Source organism: Rhinoderma darwinii, chromosome 13, assembly GCF_050947455.1.
Source record: "Rhinoderma darwinii isolate aRhiDar2 chromosome 13, aRhiDar2.hap1, whole genome shotgun sequence".
NCBI classification, from domain to species: Eukaryota; Metazoa; Chordata; class Amphibia; order Anura; family Rhinodermatidae; genus Rhinoderma; species Rhinoderma darwinii.
The window spans coordinates 42758291-42777246 of NC_134699.1; the positions used below are offsets into that span (position 1 = coordinate 42758291).

The following is an 18956-nucleotide window of genomic DNA, read 5'->3' on the forward strand; positions in this document are numbered from 1 at the left end:
AAAAACTGTTTAAATGCAGTCAGGGCTTATAGAAAAAGCCTGCGAGTCCTACTTCTCCGCCCACACAAAGTGACTGACAGCTCTACCTGTATACAAAATGATACACGAAAAGCTGTCCATCACTCCATCTGTTCTGGCTTTTTGCATTGAAATACTGGATGAGATATTTCAAAAAGGTGCAAAGGAAAAGTGGAGTGGTTGCCCACAACAACCAATCAGATTCCACCTCTCATTTTTTCAGAGGCCTTTTGGAAAATGAAATCAGCAACCTGATTGATTGCTATGGCCACTACTCCACTTTTCCTTTGCACTAGTTTTGATATATCTTTTCCACTGAATTAATTCATAGAAAATTAAATATCCTTGAGCTCAGCCTCTCCTCGTCTATCCTATTGGGAAACACAGGAGACCTGATATATCTTCTTTTAATTAAAATTTTCCTTCACAATCCGCCATTTTAAGAATTATCATCTTAGAAACGTAATGAGGTTTATTTTTTTAAGAAACAGCACCATTCTTATCTATAGGCTTTGTCTGGTATTGCTGCTCAGCCCCATTCAAGTAAAAGCAGCACCAGACATAACCTATAGACTAGAGTGGCGCTGTTTCTGAAGAAAAAGCAGACCCTTTATTCTAATCTCATACAACCCCTTTAACTTTAAGGGGTAGTTCATACTGCATTTTTTGGCGCAGATTCCAATGTGGAAACCGCGTCGGAATCAGCACCAATAAACACATTCCAAATCACGCCCCTCCCCCATTGATTTCAATGGGAGGCAAAGGCTTATCTTTCCCAAGCGGCTTTCGGCTGCTTGCGGAAAAAAAAAAGCGGTGTGCGCTTACTTCCAGCGGTTACCGCTTGTGACCACCAATTGAATTCAATTAGAGGCAGAAAAACACACTGCGCTCATTTTGAGCTTTTTTTTGCTTCAGTTTTTGCACTAGATTCAATGGCTAAAAAAAAAATGCGGGCAAGATACACCTAAAAAAAACACGAAAAAAAAAAGCATCAAACAACGTGTTGGCAATTCAAAACCTACCTTAAAATTCCTGAAGGAATCTTGATGCAGATTATTTTTCTGCCTGCCAAAAAAAAACAAAAAACATTGTGTGAACTCCCCCTAAGATGAACAACCTAGACCTAAATAAATTCTCTCTTAACTGGGGATTTCTATTTTCAGCACAGAAACTTATTTTACACATACATCTTAATAAGCGTTCTCAAGATAAAACAAGTATCAGGAAAATCATTACAAATGGTTTACCAGGAGGCATAAATTGCCTGATTATTTCACCTTGTAAGAGTAACTTCAAGAATCTCCTGGATTAGTTATTTTGTCTACACCATCAACATATTTTACCCCCCTGAAAAATGAACCTTATGATAAATCTATGCTCTCCTGTAAGACTTCTTATGCTTCTCTACTGGCTCAAGATCAGGGAGGTTGCTATAGAGGGTACAGAGGTAGAAGTCGTTCCCGGCTCTCATGCCGGAGGGGGCTCAAACACCCCACTGCCACATAAGAACACACCAGCATTACAAATGGCTGCATGGTACGTCTGGGGACAGTCACAAGTTATGCCTCTGCTCAGAAAAAGGTCCCCAATAGTAGAATTGTGGATTGTCAACCAAATTCAAGCTCGCTTTTCTGTTTAATTTGTGTTGCTTATTATTTTTATTGCCTAGTATTATTAGAATTTAGTTTTATTCTATAGCATTCCTGCATATATGACCACTCAGCTCTTTACACTTTAAATTTACAGCCACAATGATGTACTAATCCATTGCTTGTCAAACTGCGATGCGCGGGGACCCCAGTAGTTGATGAGGCTCAGCTCGGAAGACAGTACGCTGATCACTAACTTTGCATAGGCCTTCTTCTTACTGCATAGATCTATCTCAATTCAGCAACCCAATTGACTCCTTTCGTGCTTATCACAATGTTATATTGAGTTCTTCACCAAAGCATAGATCAGTTAAGCAATATTTTTAGTCGAGGTTGGGATTTCAACCACTGGTGACGTCCAGGGATCACCACATTCCGGCTGGTTTAAGAAGCCCCGTACTCATTCTGCCATGTATCTTTATTGCATTATCTTTTCATTGTACCAATAAAAAATGTTGAACATAAAAGGCAGTTGATGTGGTTAAAACCAATTAACTCTAGGCTGATAATAAAACATGATTTAAAACTTGCCAACATATAGAACTGAAAAAGATAATGTTGAGAAACCTAGCTAGGCAAGAATTTTCTGTAGGTAATAGACAAATGATGAATAATGTAACATGTTCCCAATTAGTATGCTAACGTCTCCCGATCAATCACAAATTAAATGATGAAAAGAGATTTTTTTAGTACGCTGCTACTGGATGTCAAGCAATACGGTCTAGATTTTCATTAATATAGTTGATGTTTATGGCAATGATGGGGAGTAATTACATAGACATGCTGTTGACCAGGACTGAAGAAGGTCGATAACCAGTAAAGATGTGGTGATAATAATGACCTATATGGCGATGTTAATGATGAAGTTCTGCTTAAAGGGAATATGTCACCACACAGACCTCTTTAAATGAGAGTATCAATACCCTCAAAGTGCAGTTTTTTTCATGCGTCTGCTTTCGGCAAAAAGGAGTGAATCCTTTATACTTATCCTCTGTTTAGGATTTCCTACTGGTTTTGGCTATAGAAAAAAGATAGCAGAAATTGCACCAAACAGCCGTATGTGAAGGGGGTACAAAAATAGTATGGGCTATATGTAGATGCGCCTATCTAATTCCTCTCAGTCAACCTGAAACACAGTCACATAATCTGACCAACGCCATTACAGACTCTGAAAAATGTGTGTAAGCAGATCCATTTCAGAGCTGCAGATTAGCTGAGAGTTATCAGAGAGGATTATTTACATATAGCCTATACCATAGTCGATCCGTCTATCAGGACTTTTTTGGGCTATTTAGTTGGTACAGTCGCACTCATTAAGACACACTCCCTTATTAAGAGGAAATTCACACATCACGAATTTGTTGCGATTTTGCGAAAGACGTACTGTTTGTTTCTTTTTCCAAAAAAACTGTTAACTGTAAACTGTTACGTGTGGCCTCATCCTAATGCCCTAATTTAACCAGGGCTGTATGGTAACATATCCTTTATAAATGGTAACATGGTTTGTGAGTGAGAGAAGCAACATGGTGCTGGCGAAATGCAATGCTGATGATGCAGGCCCCTCTTTCCCATTCTAACTACAAGCGATAATTGCAATCTACTGTAGAGAAATGCACAGAGCTGTATGTAACTTATATCGTGGATGGTACTATATGGGGCAATTTGTGTCTGGCTCTGTTGTGGGGTATTGTAACTGACACTGTTATGGAGGGGCAAAATTTGTGGCAGGTGCTGCATGGATGGGGCACTGTGGCTGGCACTGGATGGAAGTGCTGGTATACGCAGACCTCAGTTTTGAATTCATTTAATAATAATGAAAAGTCACTTGCAGCCTTGTGCTTTTTATGGTCATGGAACTTCTCAGTGATTTCTAATATCTGATCATTGACAGTAGGGGATAGAGAATATTTTTGCCTTGTTTTGTAATTTTTTTTCAACAATAACTTTTTATTGAGATTTTGCATAAAGGCGTAGAATAATAACATTATGAGCAAAAACAACAGTGTACACCAGATACAAGTAATTGTTAGGACTCACATTCAGAAGACGAGTGTGCACATAGTATATCATCTACAGTAGAAAAAACTAAGTGAATAATAAGGTAGTTTGAACTTTTTGGTTTTTGTTCTTTTCAGTCACCAAACGTCAAGGGGGGGGGGAGAATAACAAGAGGAAGGGGGAGAGAAGTCTCAAAGCACAACAGGCCTTATGGTTCCATTGGAAATTAATCTCAAACTAGAGGAGAAGCAAAATATTAATTATCATTTTCAGACAGAGTTGGGTCTTGGATTCATTTTTGCAGAACACAAACCAGGGTTCCCAGTTGTTATGGTATTTGGCATGAGAATGAAATTCTAACTACGAGAGCTCTTCCATTCTCGCAAGTTGGTCTCCTTTCTTAAGCCAGTGACTTATTGGGGGGCGCAGCCTTGGTCTTCCAATACAGCGGTATCAGATTTGGTGGCAAAAAAGAGTTGTAACCGTAGCTCCTTGGGAGCCCCCTAGGGAATGTTGGCCACATGTTTAAGAACAACATTCTAGGAGTAATAACGATGGAGGAGTGTATGGTATGGTATTAAGGGTATTCTGTATCTGTTCCCAGTAAGAATTTTTTTTCTCACATTTCCACCATAGGTGTAGATAAGTACCCGGGGTTTTATTACATCTCCACCAGTTAGGGGAAATTTCATTACATATTTTATTTAACACCCAAGGAGTCTTATACCACCTAGGAGGTCAGTTTGTATGAGGATTCTTGTAATTTTAATACACCTAGAAGTCCCAAGAGAGTTTCTAAAAAATCTCCTTGATGTCTTTGTCAGAAAAAGTAGTATTTAGTTCCAACTCCCAAAATTTAAGAAAAATCAATCTTAATGAGATTGTTATAGTATAGTGACATAAGCTTCTTTGGTGGTTGGCGGAGGAGGAGGAGGATTTTTTTTAGCCAAGATAGCGGGCGGTCGAGGGGTCCCTGCCTAAAGCACTCCACCTTGTTTTGTATTTTAATCATTTGAAAATATCGGTTTTCATTGCAGAAAGCTAAGGTTTTTTTGTGTGGATATATATATACTCATACAGCTTGAGAAAGATTCTGTGACGAACCAAGACGTCGCTGCTCACTTGAGGTGAATAAATCCACCCTTTTTCATCTAACTAGAAGTCCTGGTGCCGTTATTTCGTCCTATGGTTCTTATGTATTCTTTGGGGAACTGATTCATCCTCTGGTAACGTGCACATGGCCTAATATATAGCCTTATGGAGTGCGGTGTTCATCTATAATTGGACTGTGTATATATATATATATATATATAAAAAAAAATATATATATATATATATATATATACACACACACACACACACATACACATATATATATATATAAATATATATATACAAACACACTAAGTGTAGCGCAGGCGACCGCTGACGTTCCCTCCCTGCTGGCCACCAGCTGAACTGTGCCTCCTCCAGGATGTCGGCGAGCTCTCAGTCATGCGATCAGGGCAGGCTCTGCCCGTAAGGGGGGGGGTGCGCGCGCCAACACTGATCTCCTCTTAGAGCGCCTTTGCGCGCACCAGTAAAGTTTCCCCAGCCTATCCCTGCACTTCCAGGGCTATAATAGGAATTGTGCCCAGTGTTCCAGTGCCCGAGCAATGCTGTACTTCCAACTATTTCCTGCGGAGGTCCAGTATCCTGAGTCTAGTATTCAGCGTACCACACTTAGTGTACCATAGCCAGCACAGTCTGGTTCCAGCTACCCAGCTCAGTCTTCTTCCAGTTATCCAACACAGCATTCTTCTAGCTTTCCAGCGTAGCCTGCTTCCAGCTATCCGACGCAGCCTGCTTCCAGCTATCCGACGCAGCCTGCTACCAGCTATGCGACGCAGCCTGCTTCCAGCTATCCGACGCAGCCTGCTTCCAGCTATCCCACGCAGCCTGCTTCCAGCTATCCGAGACAGCCTTCTTCCAGCTATCCGACGCAGCCTGCTTCCAGCTATCCGACGCAGCCTGCTTCCAGCTATCTGGCACAACTTGCTTTCAGTAATCCTGCACAACCTGCTTCCGTCTGCATCCAGTTACTTCCAAGGTACCATCTGTCAGTGACTGTTTAGCTTCTGTTTGGCAAGCAGCTAATCCACTGGGACCATCTCAATAGGTGGCCCTACCCCAAACTGGTTTAGTAGCCTAGAGGGTCCGCTCAACCCACTGGTCATGACTGTTTGCTCGGGCCATTGATCCCACTGGTCAACCCAAGACTGTAGTTCAAGCCATGCAAGCGGAAATATGAGATCTTCGATCACGCCAGGATCAGCTTCTGCAAGCGGTCAATTCCATTGCCACATGCCTGGACTTTCTTTCTGTTGCTCCCCTGATGACCTCTCAAGTTACTGCTCTATCTACTCCTCAACCCGTCATAAGTCCAGTAAGTTCTGGTTGAGGCTTTCTTTACCATTGCAAAATAATTTTCAAGCTACATGCACATCTGTTCCCATCTGATCAGAACAAAGTAGCCTTCATTGTCTCCCTAATGTCTGGCAAAGCCCTGGCATGGGTGAATCCTATCTGGGAACGTGAGGGGCCAGAGTCTTCTAATCTGCAGCTGTTCATAGACAATTTTCGCACTGTGTTCAAGGACTCGGGCCGTACGTCTTCAACCCTAGGTGGACCGAAGCCTTCTACAAAATTCTCTGCTAAACTCTCAATTACTGTAACAATCACCTCAGGTGAAGAATCACATTCTGTTTCTGCTTATCCAGATTCTGGAGCTGCTGCGAACTTCATTCATCAGGCCTTAGTAGACCGTCTCCACTTGCCCACGACTACTCTGGAGAAACCTCTAGTGGTAGATTCCATCAATGGTCAACCATTGCCAGATCCAGTTCTCTCCATCAAAGAACCTTTGAGGTTACAAGTGGGTGTTCTACACTCAGAACAAATAGCCTTCCATGGTCTGCCTAAGGCTATTAATCGAATCCTGCTGGGACTACCATGGCTTCGCCAACATGCTCCTGTCCTCGACTGGAATTTTGGAGAAATTCTCCAGTGGGGATCCCGCTGTCTGCCTCAGCTTCATCCTGTCCAATCTCTGGCGCCTCAGTCACTCCCTAGTCTGCCCCCGCAGTATGCCTGTTATGTGGATGTCTTCAGCATGAAGGAGGCTGAGATCCTGCCTCCTCATCGTCCTTACAACTATCCGATTGAGTTGCTTCCTAAAACTTCACCTCCTTGTGGAAAGGTATATCCTCTCTCTCTGCCTGAAACCCAAGCCATAACAGCATATGTCAAGGAGAACCTTGATGGGTTTATCAGGGAATCTACCTCTCCAGCCGGAGCCGGATTCTTGTTTGTGGAAAAGAGATATGGATTCCTCCTGCCCTTGATTAATTATCGTGGTCTGATTAAGATTGCCGTCAAAAACAAGTACCCCTTACTGCTGATCTCTGAGCTCTTTGACTGAATCCATGAAGCCAAGATTTTCACTAAGCCCTTAGTGGGGCTTATGACCTGACACGCATCCGAAACGGTGATGAATGGAAAACAACATTCAACATCAAAGACGGTCACTATGAATATCTTGTGATGCCCTTTGGACTATGTAATGCTCCAGCTGTGCTCCAGGAATTATTGAATGATATATTCCGGGATTTGTTGTATGTGTGCGTGGTGGTGTACCTGGACGAAATCTTGGTCTACTCCCCTAATCTTACGACACACCGGAAGCATGTTCGCAATGTCCAGTCACGGTAAAGGGGAAACAACCTGTATGCCAAACTTGAAAAATGTATCTTTGAAAATAAATCCTTATCCTTCCTGGGTTATATTGTTTCTGACCAGGGACTCCAGATGGATGGGGAAAGTCAAATCCGTCTTAGATTGGCCTTGGAATACTCAGGACTTTATCTCTCGCCATTATTGGTGGCCCACATTGCCCAAAGATTTTGTGGACTATGTCTCCTCATGTACCAACTGTTGCCTAAAATAAAGTTTCACACTCCATGGCTGCGCGTCTGCTTCCACCTTTGCCTGTCCCAAAAAGCTCATGGCAACACATTGCCATGGATTTTATTACAGACCTTCCTCCCTCTGATGGATGTACCACTATTTGGGTCATTGTGAATCGTTTCTCAAAGATGGCGCATCTCGTTCCTGTCTGGCCTTCACCTGGCAAGGCTATTTGTTCAGTATATTTATACTTTTCACGGATTGCCCCTACATATCGTGTCTGATTGGGATGTGCAATTCACATCCAAGTTCTGGAGAGCTCTGTGTAAGCTTCTGGATGTGAAATTAGACTTTTTATCTGCATACCAAGCACAATCCAATGGCCTGGTTGAGAAAATCAACCAAGTACTTGAAAATGATCTCCGCCATTTTGTGTCGGCTCAACATGACAACTGGGTACATCTCCTTTCATGGGCCGAATTCTCGTATAATAATCACTCGAGTGAATCTACTGCGGCTTCTCCAGTCTTCATTGTTTACAGCCAACATTTTTGTGTCCCTCTCCCTACACCTGCTACATCTCCAGTTCCTGCAGTGAATGTTTCCTATGGGAGTTTTCTTCAGATCAGGCAGCAAACCAAGTTCGCGATCCTGCAGACAGTGGTTCTTATCAAGAGATATGCTGTTGAGAAAAGAAAGCCGAAAACAGATGCTTGAGGAATTCTTTACGACTAATTCTACGGAGAGAATGCGTCCATGTTCGGTCTGGGATGCTCATAAGTGTGTCATCCGGGGGGTGCTCGTGAAACATGGCTCCCGTCTCAAAAAAGAGCATGCCCACAAAACTACTACTCTCCTTTCGCAGATACGTGAATTAGAGACCTTGCATAAACGTGTGCCCACGGATGACATACGTGCTGCTCTGGTGCAAGTGCGAGACTCCCTGCACAATCTTTTACTAGGTAAGGCCAAAGCGACACTGATCAAATGTCGTCGACATTTCTATGAATACGGGAACAAATGCAGTAAATAGTTAGCGAAAGCATTGCGAGCTTAAAGAGCTTCTGTTTATGTCCTGCGCATTGAAAAACAGATCAAACACAATGCCATCTCTCAGAAGATACTGCCAAGGCCTTCAAATCCTATTATTCTTCACTTTACTCTACGGATTCCTCTAATCCGCACACTAATAGCTCGGATTTTCTTAATAAAGTTAGATCCTATATTCGTGACTCAGGAATCCCCTCCATTTCTGACCCTGAACTTGAATCGATTGAAGCCCCTCTCACAATAGAAGAGTTACATAAGGCCATAAATCAAACTTAAAATGGGAAAGCCCCTAGGCCCGACAGACTAACTCTCATATATTATAAGACTTTCACAGACACTTTAGGCCCCCAATTCCTTTCAACATTTAATTCTTTACTAACAGGCTTGTGTCTGGCTAGGGATTCTACTAGGGCACACATTACGTTTATCCGCAAACCTGGAAAAGATCCTTCCCTTTGCCCCAGTTACAGATGTATATCTGTTCTGAACATCGATATAAAGATTTTCGCAAAGATGTTGGCCTCGTGACTAGCTCCCCTCCTCTCGGATATCCATCACCCAGATCAGGCTGGATTTATAAAGGGCAGGGAAGCCTGTGATAAAATGATCAAAGCCCTAGACCTGATATGCAGTGCTAAATCTGACGATCTTCCCATTATGCTTCTCTCAACGGATGCTGAAAAGTAATTTTACCGTGTCAATTAGGTTTTCCTTGAGTAATCGCTTTGGAGCATTGGTCAGAAAGAACACATGATGACATGAATCCTATCTCTTTATTCTTCACCCTCTACCACAGTCCGGTCTTTACGGGATGCATTACGTTTCCAGTGGGCGCCACAATCGTTTAAATATCTAGGTGTACACTTACCTGCCGATCCTCTTTTACTATATCAGCTTAACTTTGCGCCTCTCCTTCAGAATATTAAGGCAGACTTTGTTAGATGGGCAAACTTTCACATGGTTTGGACGATACGCCATTTTTAAAATGAATGTTTTACCCTGCGTCCTATACCTTTTCCAAACGATCCCAATCAAAATCTCACTATCATTCTTTAATGCCATTGTACCCCTTCAAAATTCCTTTATCTGGGGAAGGGAGTCACCATGCATTAAACATACGCTCTTGTGCAGACCTAGAGATCGAGGTGGGATAGATCTTCCAGACTTTAACCCCTTAACGACCAAGGACGAAAATGCACGTCATGGTCGGCTGCTAGTTCCCGCACCATGACGTTCATTTTCGTCCGCATTTCAAACTGTCACTCTGTGTAAACACAGAGTGACAGACCCGCGCTGACAGCTGTCCTAGACAGCTGAGACATCAGTCTCGCCGGACAGCAGACTATCGCCGCTGATTTCGGCAGTTAACCCCTTAAGTGCGGCAACGGATTGCCGTCGCCGCATTTAAGTGGTTTGAAGCACATCTGCAGCCCCCACGAAGTGATCGTGGGGGCTACCGATGCTTGTCACGGCAATCGGAGGTCAGATAATGACCTCCAGGTTGCCATGTACGGAAGCCTCGGAGGAACAGCCTCCGGCCGTTCCTCCTCTGCTTCCTGTCAGTGTGACAGTCACGTCACAATGACAGTTAGAGTACATCACACTACGTGTGTAGTGTAATGTACTCTAGCAGCGATCAAAGCTGCAAGACTAAGTGTCCCCTAGTGGGACAAGAAAAAAAAGTTAAAAAAAGTAATAAAAATGTTTTCAAAAAAGTGTAAAAATAAAAGTTAGAAGTTCTATAAACACTAAATGCTTTTTTTTTCCTATAATAAGACTTTTATTATAGAAAAAAAATGAACACGTTAAAAAAGTACACATATTTGGAATCACCGCGTTCGTAACGAACCCAACTATAATGTTATTTTTCCCGCACGATGAACACCCCAAAAAAAATCAATAAAAAACTACGACAGAATCACAATTTTTTTTGTCACCACCGCTCCCTAAATAGAGAATAAAAAGTGATCAAAAAGTCGCATGTACCCGAAAATAGTACCAATAAAAACTTCTATCCGTCCCGCAAAAAACAAGCCCTTACACAGCTTTTTTGACTAAAAAATTAAAAAATTATGGCCCTCAGAATATGGTGACACAGAATTTTTTTTTTTTTATAAATAAGTCATTTTATTGCGCAAACGCTAAAAAAAAGGACCAAACCTATATACATCTGGTATCGCCGTAATCGTACTAACACGCAGAATAAAGTAAAAATGTCACCTATAGCGTACGGTGAGCGCCGCAAAAAGAAAACCTAAAAAACGGTGTCAGAATTCCTGTTTTTTGCTCAGGATTGCAAAAAAATTGAATAAAAAGTGATAAAAAAAAAAAATCGCATGTACCCCAAAATGCTACCAATGAAAACTACAGATTGTCCCGCAAGAAATAAGCCCTCACACCGCTCTATTGATGGAAAAATAAAAAAGTTATGGCTCTTGGAAAGCGGGGAGTGAAAATCTAAAATATGAAAGCAAAAAATGGATCAGTCCTGAAAGGGTTAATTCATTTCTAATGAAAAAAACTTTTGACCACATGTGGGGTATTTCCGTACTCGGGAGAAATTGCTTTATAAAAAATGGTTGTTTTTTTCCTCCTTTATCCCTTGTGAAAATGAGAAAATGCAACATTTTAGTGGAAAAAATGTTGATATTAATTTTCGCACCCTAATTCCAATAAACTCTGCAAAAGACCCGTGGGGTCTAAATGCTCACTATACCCCTAGAAAAATTTCTTGAAGGTTTTTCCAAAATGGGGTAACTTTTGGTGGGTTTCCACTGTTTTGGTCCCTCCAGTGCATTGCAAATGCGACATGGCACCGAAAACCATTCCAGCAAAATCATAAATCCAAATGGCGCTCCTTCCCTTCTGAGCCCTGCTGTGGGTCCAAACAGCAGTTTATTACCACATATGGGGTATTGTCGTAATCGGGAGACATTGCTTTACAAATGTTGGGGTGCATTTTCTTCGTTATTCCTTGTAAATAATAAAAATTTCTATGTTGTTTCAGAAAAAAAGTACATTTTAATTTTTACAGACTAATTCCAATATATTTAGCAAAAAACCAGTGTGGTCAAAATGTTAACTATACCCCTAGATAAATACCTTAAGGGGTCTAGTTTTCGAAATGGGGTCGTTTATGGGGAGTTTCTATCGTTCTGGCAGCTCAAAGCTTCTCCAAATGTACAGTGGGGCCTAAAACATTTTCAAGCAAAATATGAGTCCTGAAAGCCTCCGGGTGCTCCCTTCCTTTTGGGTCCTGCCGTGTGTCCAGGCAGCGCATTAGGGCCACAATGTGGGTATTTTTGAAAACAGGAGAAAGAGGGTGATAGATTTTGGGGTGTGTTTCTTCATTTTCATGTTCGCTTTACAAAGAAATCGGTCTTCAAACTAATACTTTTATGAAAAAAAGTGCATTTTTTTTTTTCACCTGCTATGTATTAAATTTAGCAAAAAACTGTGGGGTCAAAATACTTACTATACCCTTAGGTAAATACCTTAAGGGGTCTAGTTTTCTAAATGGGGTCATATGTGGGGGTTTCCATCACTCTGACACCTATGAGCCTCTGAAAACCTGGCTTGGTGCAGGAAAACAAAATGTACTTCAAAATTTATAAAATTATTATTCAATTTGTAAGTCCTCTAAATTGCTGAAAATTTATTTTATTTTTTCAAAAGTGCTGCCAAAATAGAGTAAAGAGATAGAAATATATATTTAATTAAAAAAATTGTACAGTATGTGTGTATATATGTGGCATATTGCAGTTAAAAATAGGGGAAAATGGTAATTTTTACAAAATTTCTTCCATTTTTCTATTTTTGTATTAATTTCCGCAAATCGTATCAGTCTACTTTTACCACTAAAATAAAGTACAACATGTGACGAAAAAACAATGTCAGAATTACTTGGATATTCAAAACTTTCACAGAGTTATTCTCTGATAAAGTCACACATACCAGATTTAATAAATCTGGCTTGGTCATTAAGGTACAAACATGCCCGGTCATTAAGGGGTTAAGATGTATTATACAGCCTCCCATCTTACTCGAATACTGGACTAGTGCAGAAATGCCCTGTTCTAACAATGGGTATTCATCAAACAAAGTTTTACCCGCATTCCACTGAAAGCTCTTCCCACTCTGGCCTGTTGCCGCAAACTTTTTGTAAAATCGCATTTGCTTCCCCCTTCTTCCCTACTGTATCCTATTTTAGGAAACCCAGCTTTCCCTCCTGGAATCGATGATCCAGTATTTCGGGTATGGACTGAGGCCGATAAAGTTAGAATCACACATTTTGTCACTGACCTACAGTGGCCTTCCTCTGAGGAGCTCTCTTCAATCCTCGTGCTCTGGGAGGCTGGAGGACACTTCAACTCAAACACTTCTTATCTACCCTCCCCACAAGAAACTCCTATGTTAGGGAAAGGACTACTTTTGAAACTCTGTGCCTGGGGACAGAATTCTTGCGCCATACTTTGTCACTGACTTATAAACTACTCTTGTCATCTTTGAACCAAGCACCTGGTACCTTTTGCAATTGAAAACAGACTTAGATATTGCTCTCTCCTCTGAAAAGCGTTCCAAAATCCCTAACGCACAAGTCCTCCATTAGTTCCAGATTTCAGGAATCGAATTCTAAACTTTTATAAAGATGGTATCATGTACCTACCCGCTTGTGTGCTTTATTCCCTGATGCTTCCTCCATGTGTTAGGGATGTAACTCTGAGGAAAGCACGTTTTTGCATACTTTTTGGTCTTGTGAGGTTCTGGCGCCTTTCCGGTAGACAGTGACCAGAGTTATCCGCAGAGTTACGGATTTGACAATGGAAATGGGCCCTGCCCTGTTCCTCTTACATCACTGCGAGATTCCAATTCCGATTTACAAACGTTCAATTCTTATGCATCTAGTTGCTGCTGCTAAAATGTGTATACCATTGCTGTGGAAACAGCATAGATCTCCTCAAATTTCACTCTGGTTATCGAAGGTCAATGACCTGATGACCATGGAAAACCTATCGTCTTCTCTATCAAATAATCATGATCGATTTTACAAGACCTGACATCTCTGGATAGATTTCCAAAATTTAGCGGAATACAGGGCTCTCCTGAGTGACCCTACATGATGTTACCACTCTAACATGGGAGTGGAGTCATGATGGGATTTACGGTCTTTCCCCTCTCCCCTCATTCATTCCCCCTTTATCTCTCTTCACACACCCCTTTTTATTTCTATGATCCATGGGTGGTGGGAGGTATGGGATTTTGAGATTATTGTCTTCATACATGTTATTGTTTTTGACATTTATGTCTTCATACTGTGAAATGTTGACATGTTATATTTGACTTGGCAGACGGATGGCCTGCCCCTTTGTAACCACCTTTGCCTTAAAATTTCTAATAATTTGTAATAAAGAAAGAATTTACAAAAAAAAAAAAAAGAAGGCCGTCTCCTCAGTTCCTTCCTAGGGTTAAGGTTTGGCTATCTCCAAAGAATATCTGCTTGAAAATCCCCTCCTCTAAATTTGCTCCCAGGTTCCTTGATCCCTTTGAGGCCTTGCAACAGATCAACCCTGTGTCATATAAACTGCGTTTGCCTCCCACGCTCAAAATTCCCAATTCCTTCCATGTCTCTCTCTTGAAGACTGTGGTCTTCAACGGTTACAGCAAGTCGTCTGATTCTTCCACATCTCCTAGGAGTTCAGCTTATGTGTGTGAGGTCAAGGAAATTATGGATTTTAAGAAGGTGGGAAGGAGGACCTTTTATCTTATGGACTGGAAAGAGTTTAGTCCTGAGGAGAGGTCCTTGTAGCCTGAGGAGAACATCGTGGCTCCTGCTCTTATTAAAAGTTCCTGCTACATTCTGGACCCAAGAAGAGGGGAGGGTGAGGGGGGGTACTGTAGCACCGGCAGCTGCTGACCTCCAATGTTCCCTCCCTGCTGGTGATCGCGGCCACCAGCTCAACTGTGCTTGCCGACATCCTGCCTCCTCTGCGACGCAGGCAAGCCCTCAGTCATGCACTCAGGGCAGGCTCTGCCCGTAGGGTAAGTGCATGCATGCTGATCTCCTCTTAAAAGGGCCAGCGAGCACCAGTAAAGTTTTCCCAGCCTTTCCCTGCACTTACAGGACTACAATAGGAAGTCTTCCCAGTTTTCCAATGCCTGAGCAATGTTGTACTTCCAACTATTTCCTGCAGAGGTCCAGTATCCGGAGTCTAGTATCCTGAGTCTATCTAATATGAGCTGGGTACCACGCCCAGCATACTATATCCAGCACAGCCTGCTTTCAGCTACCCAGCTCCGCCTGCTTCCAGTTATCCAGCACACACTGCTTCCAGCTATCCAGCCCACCCTGCTTCCAGCTATCCAGCCCACCCTGCTTCCAGCTATCCAGCACAACCTGCTTCCAGCTATCTGACACATTCTGTTTCAAGCAAACCGGCACAACCTGCTTCAGCCTGAATCCAGTTACTTTCAAGGTACCATCTGTCCGTGACTGTTTAGATTCTGTTTGGCCAGAACTTACTCTGCCGGGACCACCTCAAAAGGTGACCCTACACCAATCTGGCGGAGTAGCCTAGAGGGTCTGCTCAACCCACTGGTCGTGAAAATAAGCAGATGGAATATATCTATAACAAAGTGGATGAAGCAAGTGATAAGGGTCTGTGTAGTATAAATAATTTGTCATTTGACATCATCTTAGTAAATGCCTGGTACACTTCATTGGTCCAAGAAAGTAAGACACTGACTATTCCGTTTCCTCATTTTCTCATTGACTAAGAATATTTACCTGTTCACTTGAGCGTTTGGCCTTTGATCTTTTTGGAATATGTTGGCACATTAGAAGGCCTTTAATAACTTAAAGTGAGACACGTTTTCAGTACAGAGATTACAATACACTCTAAATAATTCTAAGGCTCCAAGCTCATAGCACAGAATAATACAGGGCTGTAAGCACTTCACGTGCAGCTGTGAGCCTTACTGGTTTTAATGGTGGCAAACCGGGCATTTGCTCATGGCCCCCATTTCTAGGGGACCACAAGAACTCCAGGAGCAAACTGAAACCACCCAGTATTAATTGAAACAGTAATTGAATCAGTGTTTTATTTATAAACTATATGGCAGCATTACGTAGACAGTATTACGTAGGTAAGTATTATTTGGATATTGCATAATACTTGGGCACTATATGGTGGTATTATGTAGGTTGTGTATAGCAGTATGATATTGACACTATATAATGGTATGGTCAGAGTTAAAATTACAAGAAAAACTGTACAAAAATGGCAAATGGGGGCCCAACTTTACTTGCTCACCAGGGCCTCATTTTCTAAAAAACTGGACCTGGCTGTATGGTGAGGAACCATATTACTTGATTTAGGTAATACTTTTAGAGGGAAATATCTAGGTAATTCAGTATGTGATCCAGCATGCTACAATTTATTTTCCACATAAATATGTGGGGAAAAAACCTGTGTTCCTCTGGATAAAATCAGAAGCATATGAAGTTACAATTTGAGACCATAATATACCCAGGGTGTCGTATTATGGTCCTGTACATACCAATCCCGTAATACAGCCATGGGCATGAGCCCTAAGAGATTTTCGACATGATTAACCCATTACACCGTGTGAAGGACAATTTATGATTCTCTGGCTTGCACTGCTGAAACTGGTCTATCAATAGGGGGCTCAATAAGGCAACTTAGCTTCATTTCATAATTGCCATAACCCATGTTCTTGCTTTATTATTGAAGTCAGTCACTTTATTTAATGCTATGCTTTACCTGTGTATATCCAGTTAAGCACTGTCGCATTTCCCTTAAGGCAATATGAGAAATGGAGCTTGAACAGAACTGCGATAGCAAATTCCTACCATAAATACTGTATGTTGGACTTTAAAAAAATAAATAAATCTGCTGCCTCCCTGCACTATGATGTTTGCAGACGCTTTAAAATTTTCTTTTACCAACAAAACTTTGTTAAATGTGCAGTGCAGCCCCTTCCTTAATGTGTATGTTTATCTGTGAAAAGTTGAGTGTCTTTGTGAGTACTTTACTATACTTATCTTGCACAAATCCTTAGTCACAACCTGTATTTACTATAGTCCAGGTCTGTGGTCGTAATTCTGCTGGTATCTACTGGGAGTGTCACCCGTGGGCCGCCCGCAAAACACTGGCCGTGCACATGGTCGTGTGCATTCATTTCTATGAGCCTGGACCGCAAAACACGGCATATCCTATTTTTTTGCGGACCAGGCTCCTGGGCAATGCACGGACCGTGGAGACCATGGTCGTGTGCATGGACCCATAGAAATGAATGGGACCGCAATTCACGCACATTTGCGGGTGAATTGCGGCCGCAAAAACATGTTCGTGTGCATGGGGTCTAATATCTAAGCTGAACTCCTAGGATGGTTATTTTGTCTACAGCAGATTAAAAGTACAGTTTATGGTGTACAGATAATTTCCAGTAAGGAAATCACCAGTGCAGGTTCTGTACAGATGCTGAACACGCAGTTAATATTAGGGGATTTCAGCTCTGAAGGCTGCATGATTGTTAATAGGGTTTGGACTGTTACTGAAGATCATTAAGAGATGCATAATGCTTTGTATTTACAAAGTTACTCAAGTTTTTAAGTAGATGGTGTTCAAAGGTGGACATATTGCCCTTGGACTGTCTAACTTGCTCAGTGATAGACAATTGATCTGAAGTCCTGAAAAATAGATTATAGCGTTTGATGGTGTACTAAAAATATAGCACACAGCTAGTAAGATCTGTGCTAGTTATAGTTACAAGTTGGAGATGTGAGATAAATTAGCGATCTAGTGGTGGATACAGGGAGCCTCCCCAAACCTGAAATGGCTACTTACAGACAAGATAGATAGATAGATAGATAGATAGATAGATAGATAGATAGATGCACATTTTTCTGGGCTGCCTATTAAAAACACTACAGCGCGCCCACCACTGCTACCATGAATATGATATTATCGACAATATGTATCCGTCAAACAACATTTCATGTTATAGCCAGCTTAAGTGTCAAAATAACTGTGAGAGACTAAATATTGATGGGAAGGAGAAGCCGTACAATGCTAGTCGTTGGGAAATAATGAGGATTATGATGATAACAAAGAAAATTGTTGGCAAATCGTGTCTACTTATTTATCTGCCCTATTGCTTTAGAATTTCAGAATTGATTCTCCGTTCATCGAAATAAGAGCACTGTGTTTTTACTCTTCATATGAATGATGTTGTTATATTTCTGCTGGGAGACGTCTTCATGGTTTCACTACACTTCACTTACGTTCTGGTCTGTTATTAGTCTGAAGATTCCCATAGTCCCTCTTCAGATCATGACCTCGTGTACTAGTACTCCCCTGCAGGTATTTGAGGCAATCTTTGAAGTGTTGTTATTTACACCTTCTTACACTTTATTAATTTCCTTCTAGAGACGTTTTTAAGGGCCTGAGCTGTTGTCAGTCTGCAGCGTGTAGTGTTTTTCATCTCATTAAAGGGAATCTGTCAGCAGTTTTGAGACCTTCAAAGCTGCTGACAGCGTTATGTAGGGGAGGGAATTGTAACGATACCTGTTGTTGTGGTCATGCAAGTTGCATGAATAAGAAATTGGCAGAAGTGCCACTGAGACTGCCCCTTGGCGTTCAGGTGCTCACTAGAGAACGCTGCCACCCTCACGCTGCTGCTTTGAGCATCGACTCTAGAGATCTCCTGATTGGATGCTAGAGTTGTCACTCAAAGCAAAAAGTGGCACTTTTTGCGGCATCTGGGAAATTAAACATTGATTTCTCAGTCATGAAACTTACATAACCGAGACAACAGGTATCGCTACAATGCCCTCCCCTATATAGCGCTGTCAGTAATTGTCAGTCCTTCAAACTGCTGACAGATTCCCTTTAAAGCAGGAGTTTATTATTGGAAGAAAGAATTATAGGGGTGCAGGGAGGTATACACATATATATACTTTCCTGGAATAAAGATCATGGCATCACTTATTATGTTTGTTTTGTCTTCAGGAGATGGAAATCCCAAGGAAAGCTCCCCATTTATTAACAGCTCAGAATTGGACACGGGAAAAAACATGGCCCTGTTTGAGGTAAGTCTTAGCGCTGGAACAAAGAGAAGTTTATTGAGGAATTATTCAAGGGCATAAAACAGGGCAATTAAAATGGGTGATGGGTAAGATTATATGAATCTATGATGTTGTACAAAGTTAATTTTAAAATTAAGTGAAATAGGTTTATAAAAAAGACTTATTATCACCTTTGTAAGATCTAGGTG

The 18956-nt window shown here is 41.6% G+C and overlaps 1 protein-coding gene across 2 annotated transcripts in view; it reads left to right on the top strand.

The window, feature by feature from the left end:
- The window catches only part of SLC12A5 (solute carrier family 12 member 5), a 109360-nt gene that overhangs the window by 10452 nt on the left and 79952 nt on the right, over window positions 1-18956 (top strand). For both annotated transcript variants that reach the window (XM_075845382.1, XM_075845383.1), the window contains exon 2: window positions 18692-18771. In XM_075845382.1, coding sequence (XP_075701497.1) covers window positions 18692-18771 — 80 coding nt within the window. The remainder of the gene's footprint in view (window positions 1-18691; window positions 18772-18956) is intronic.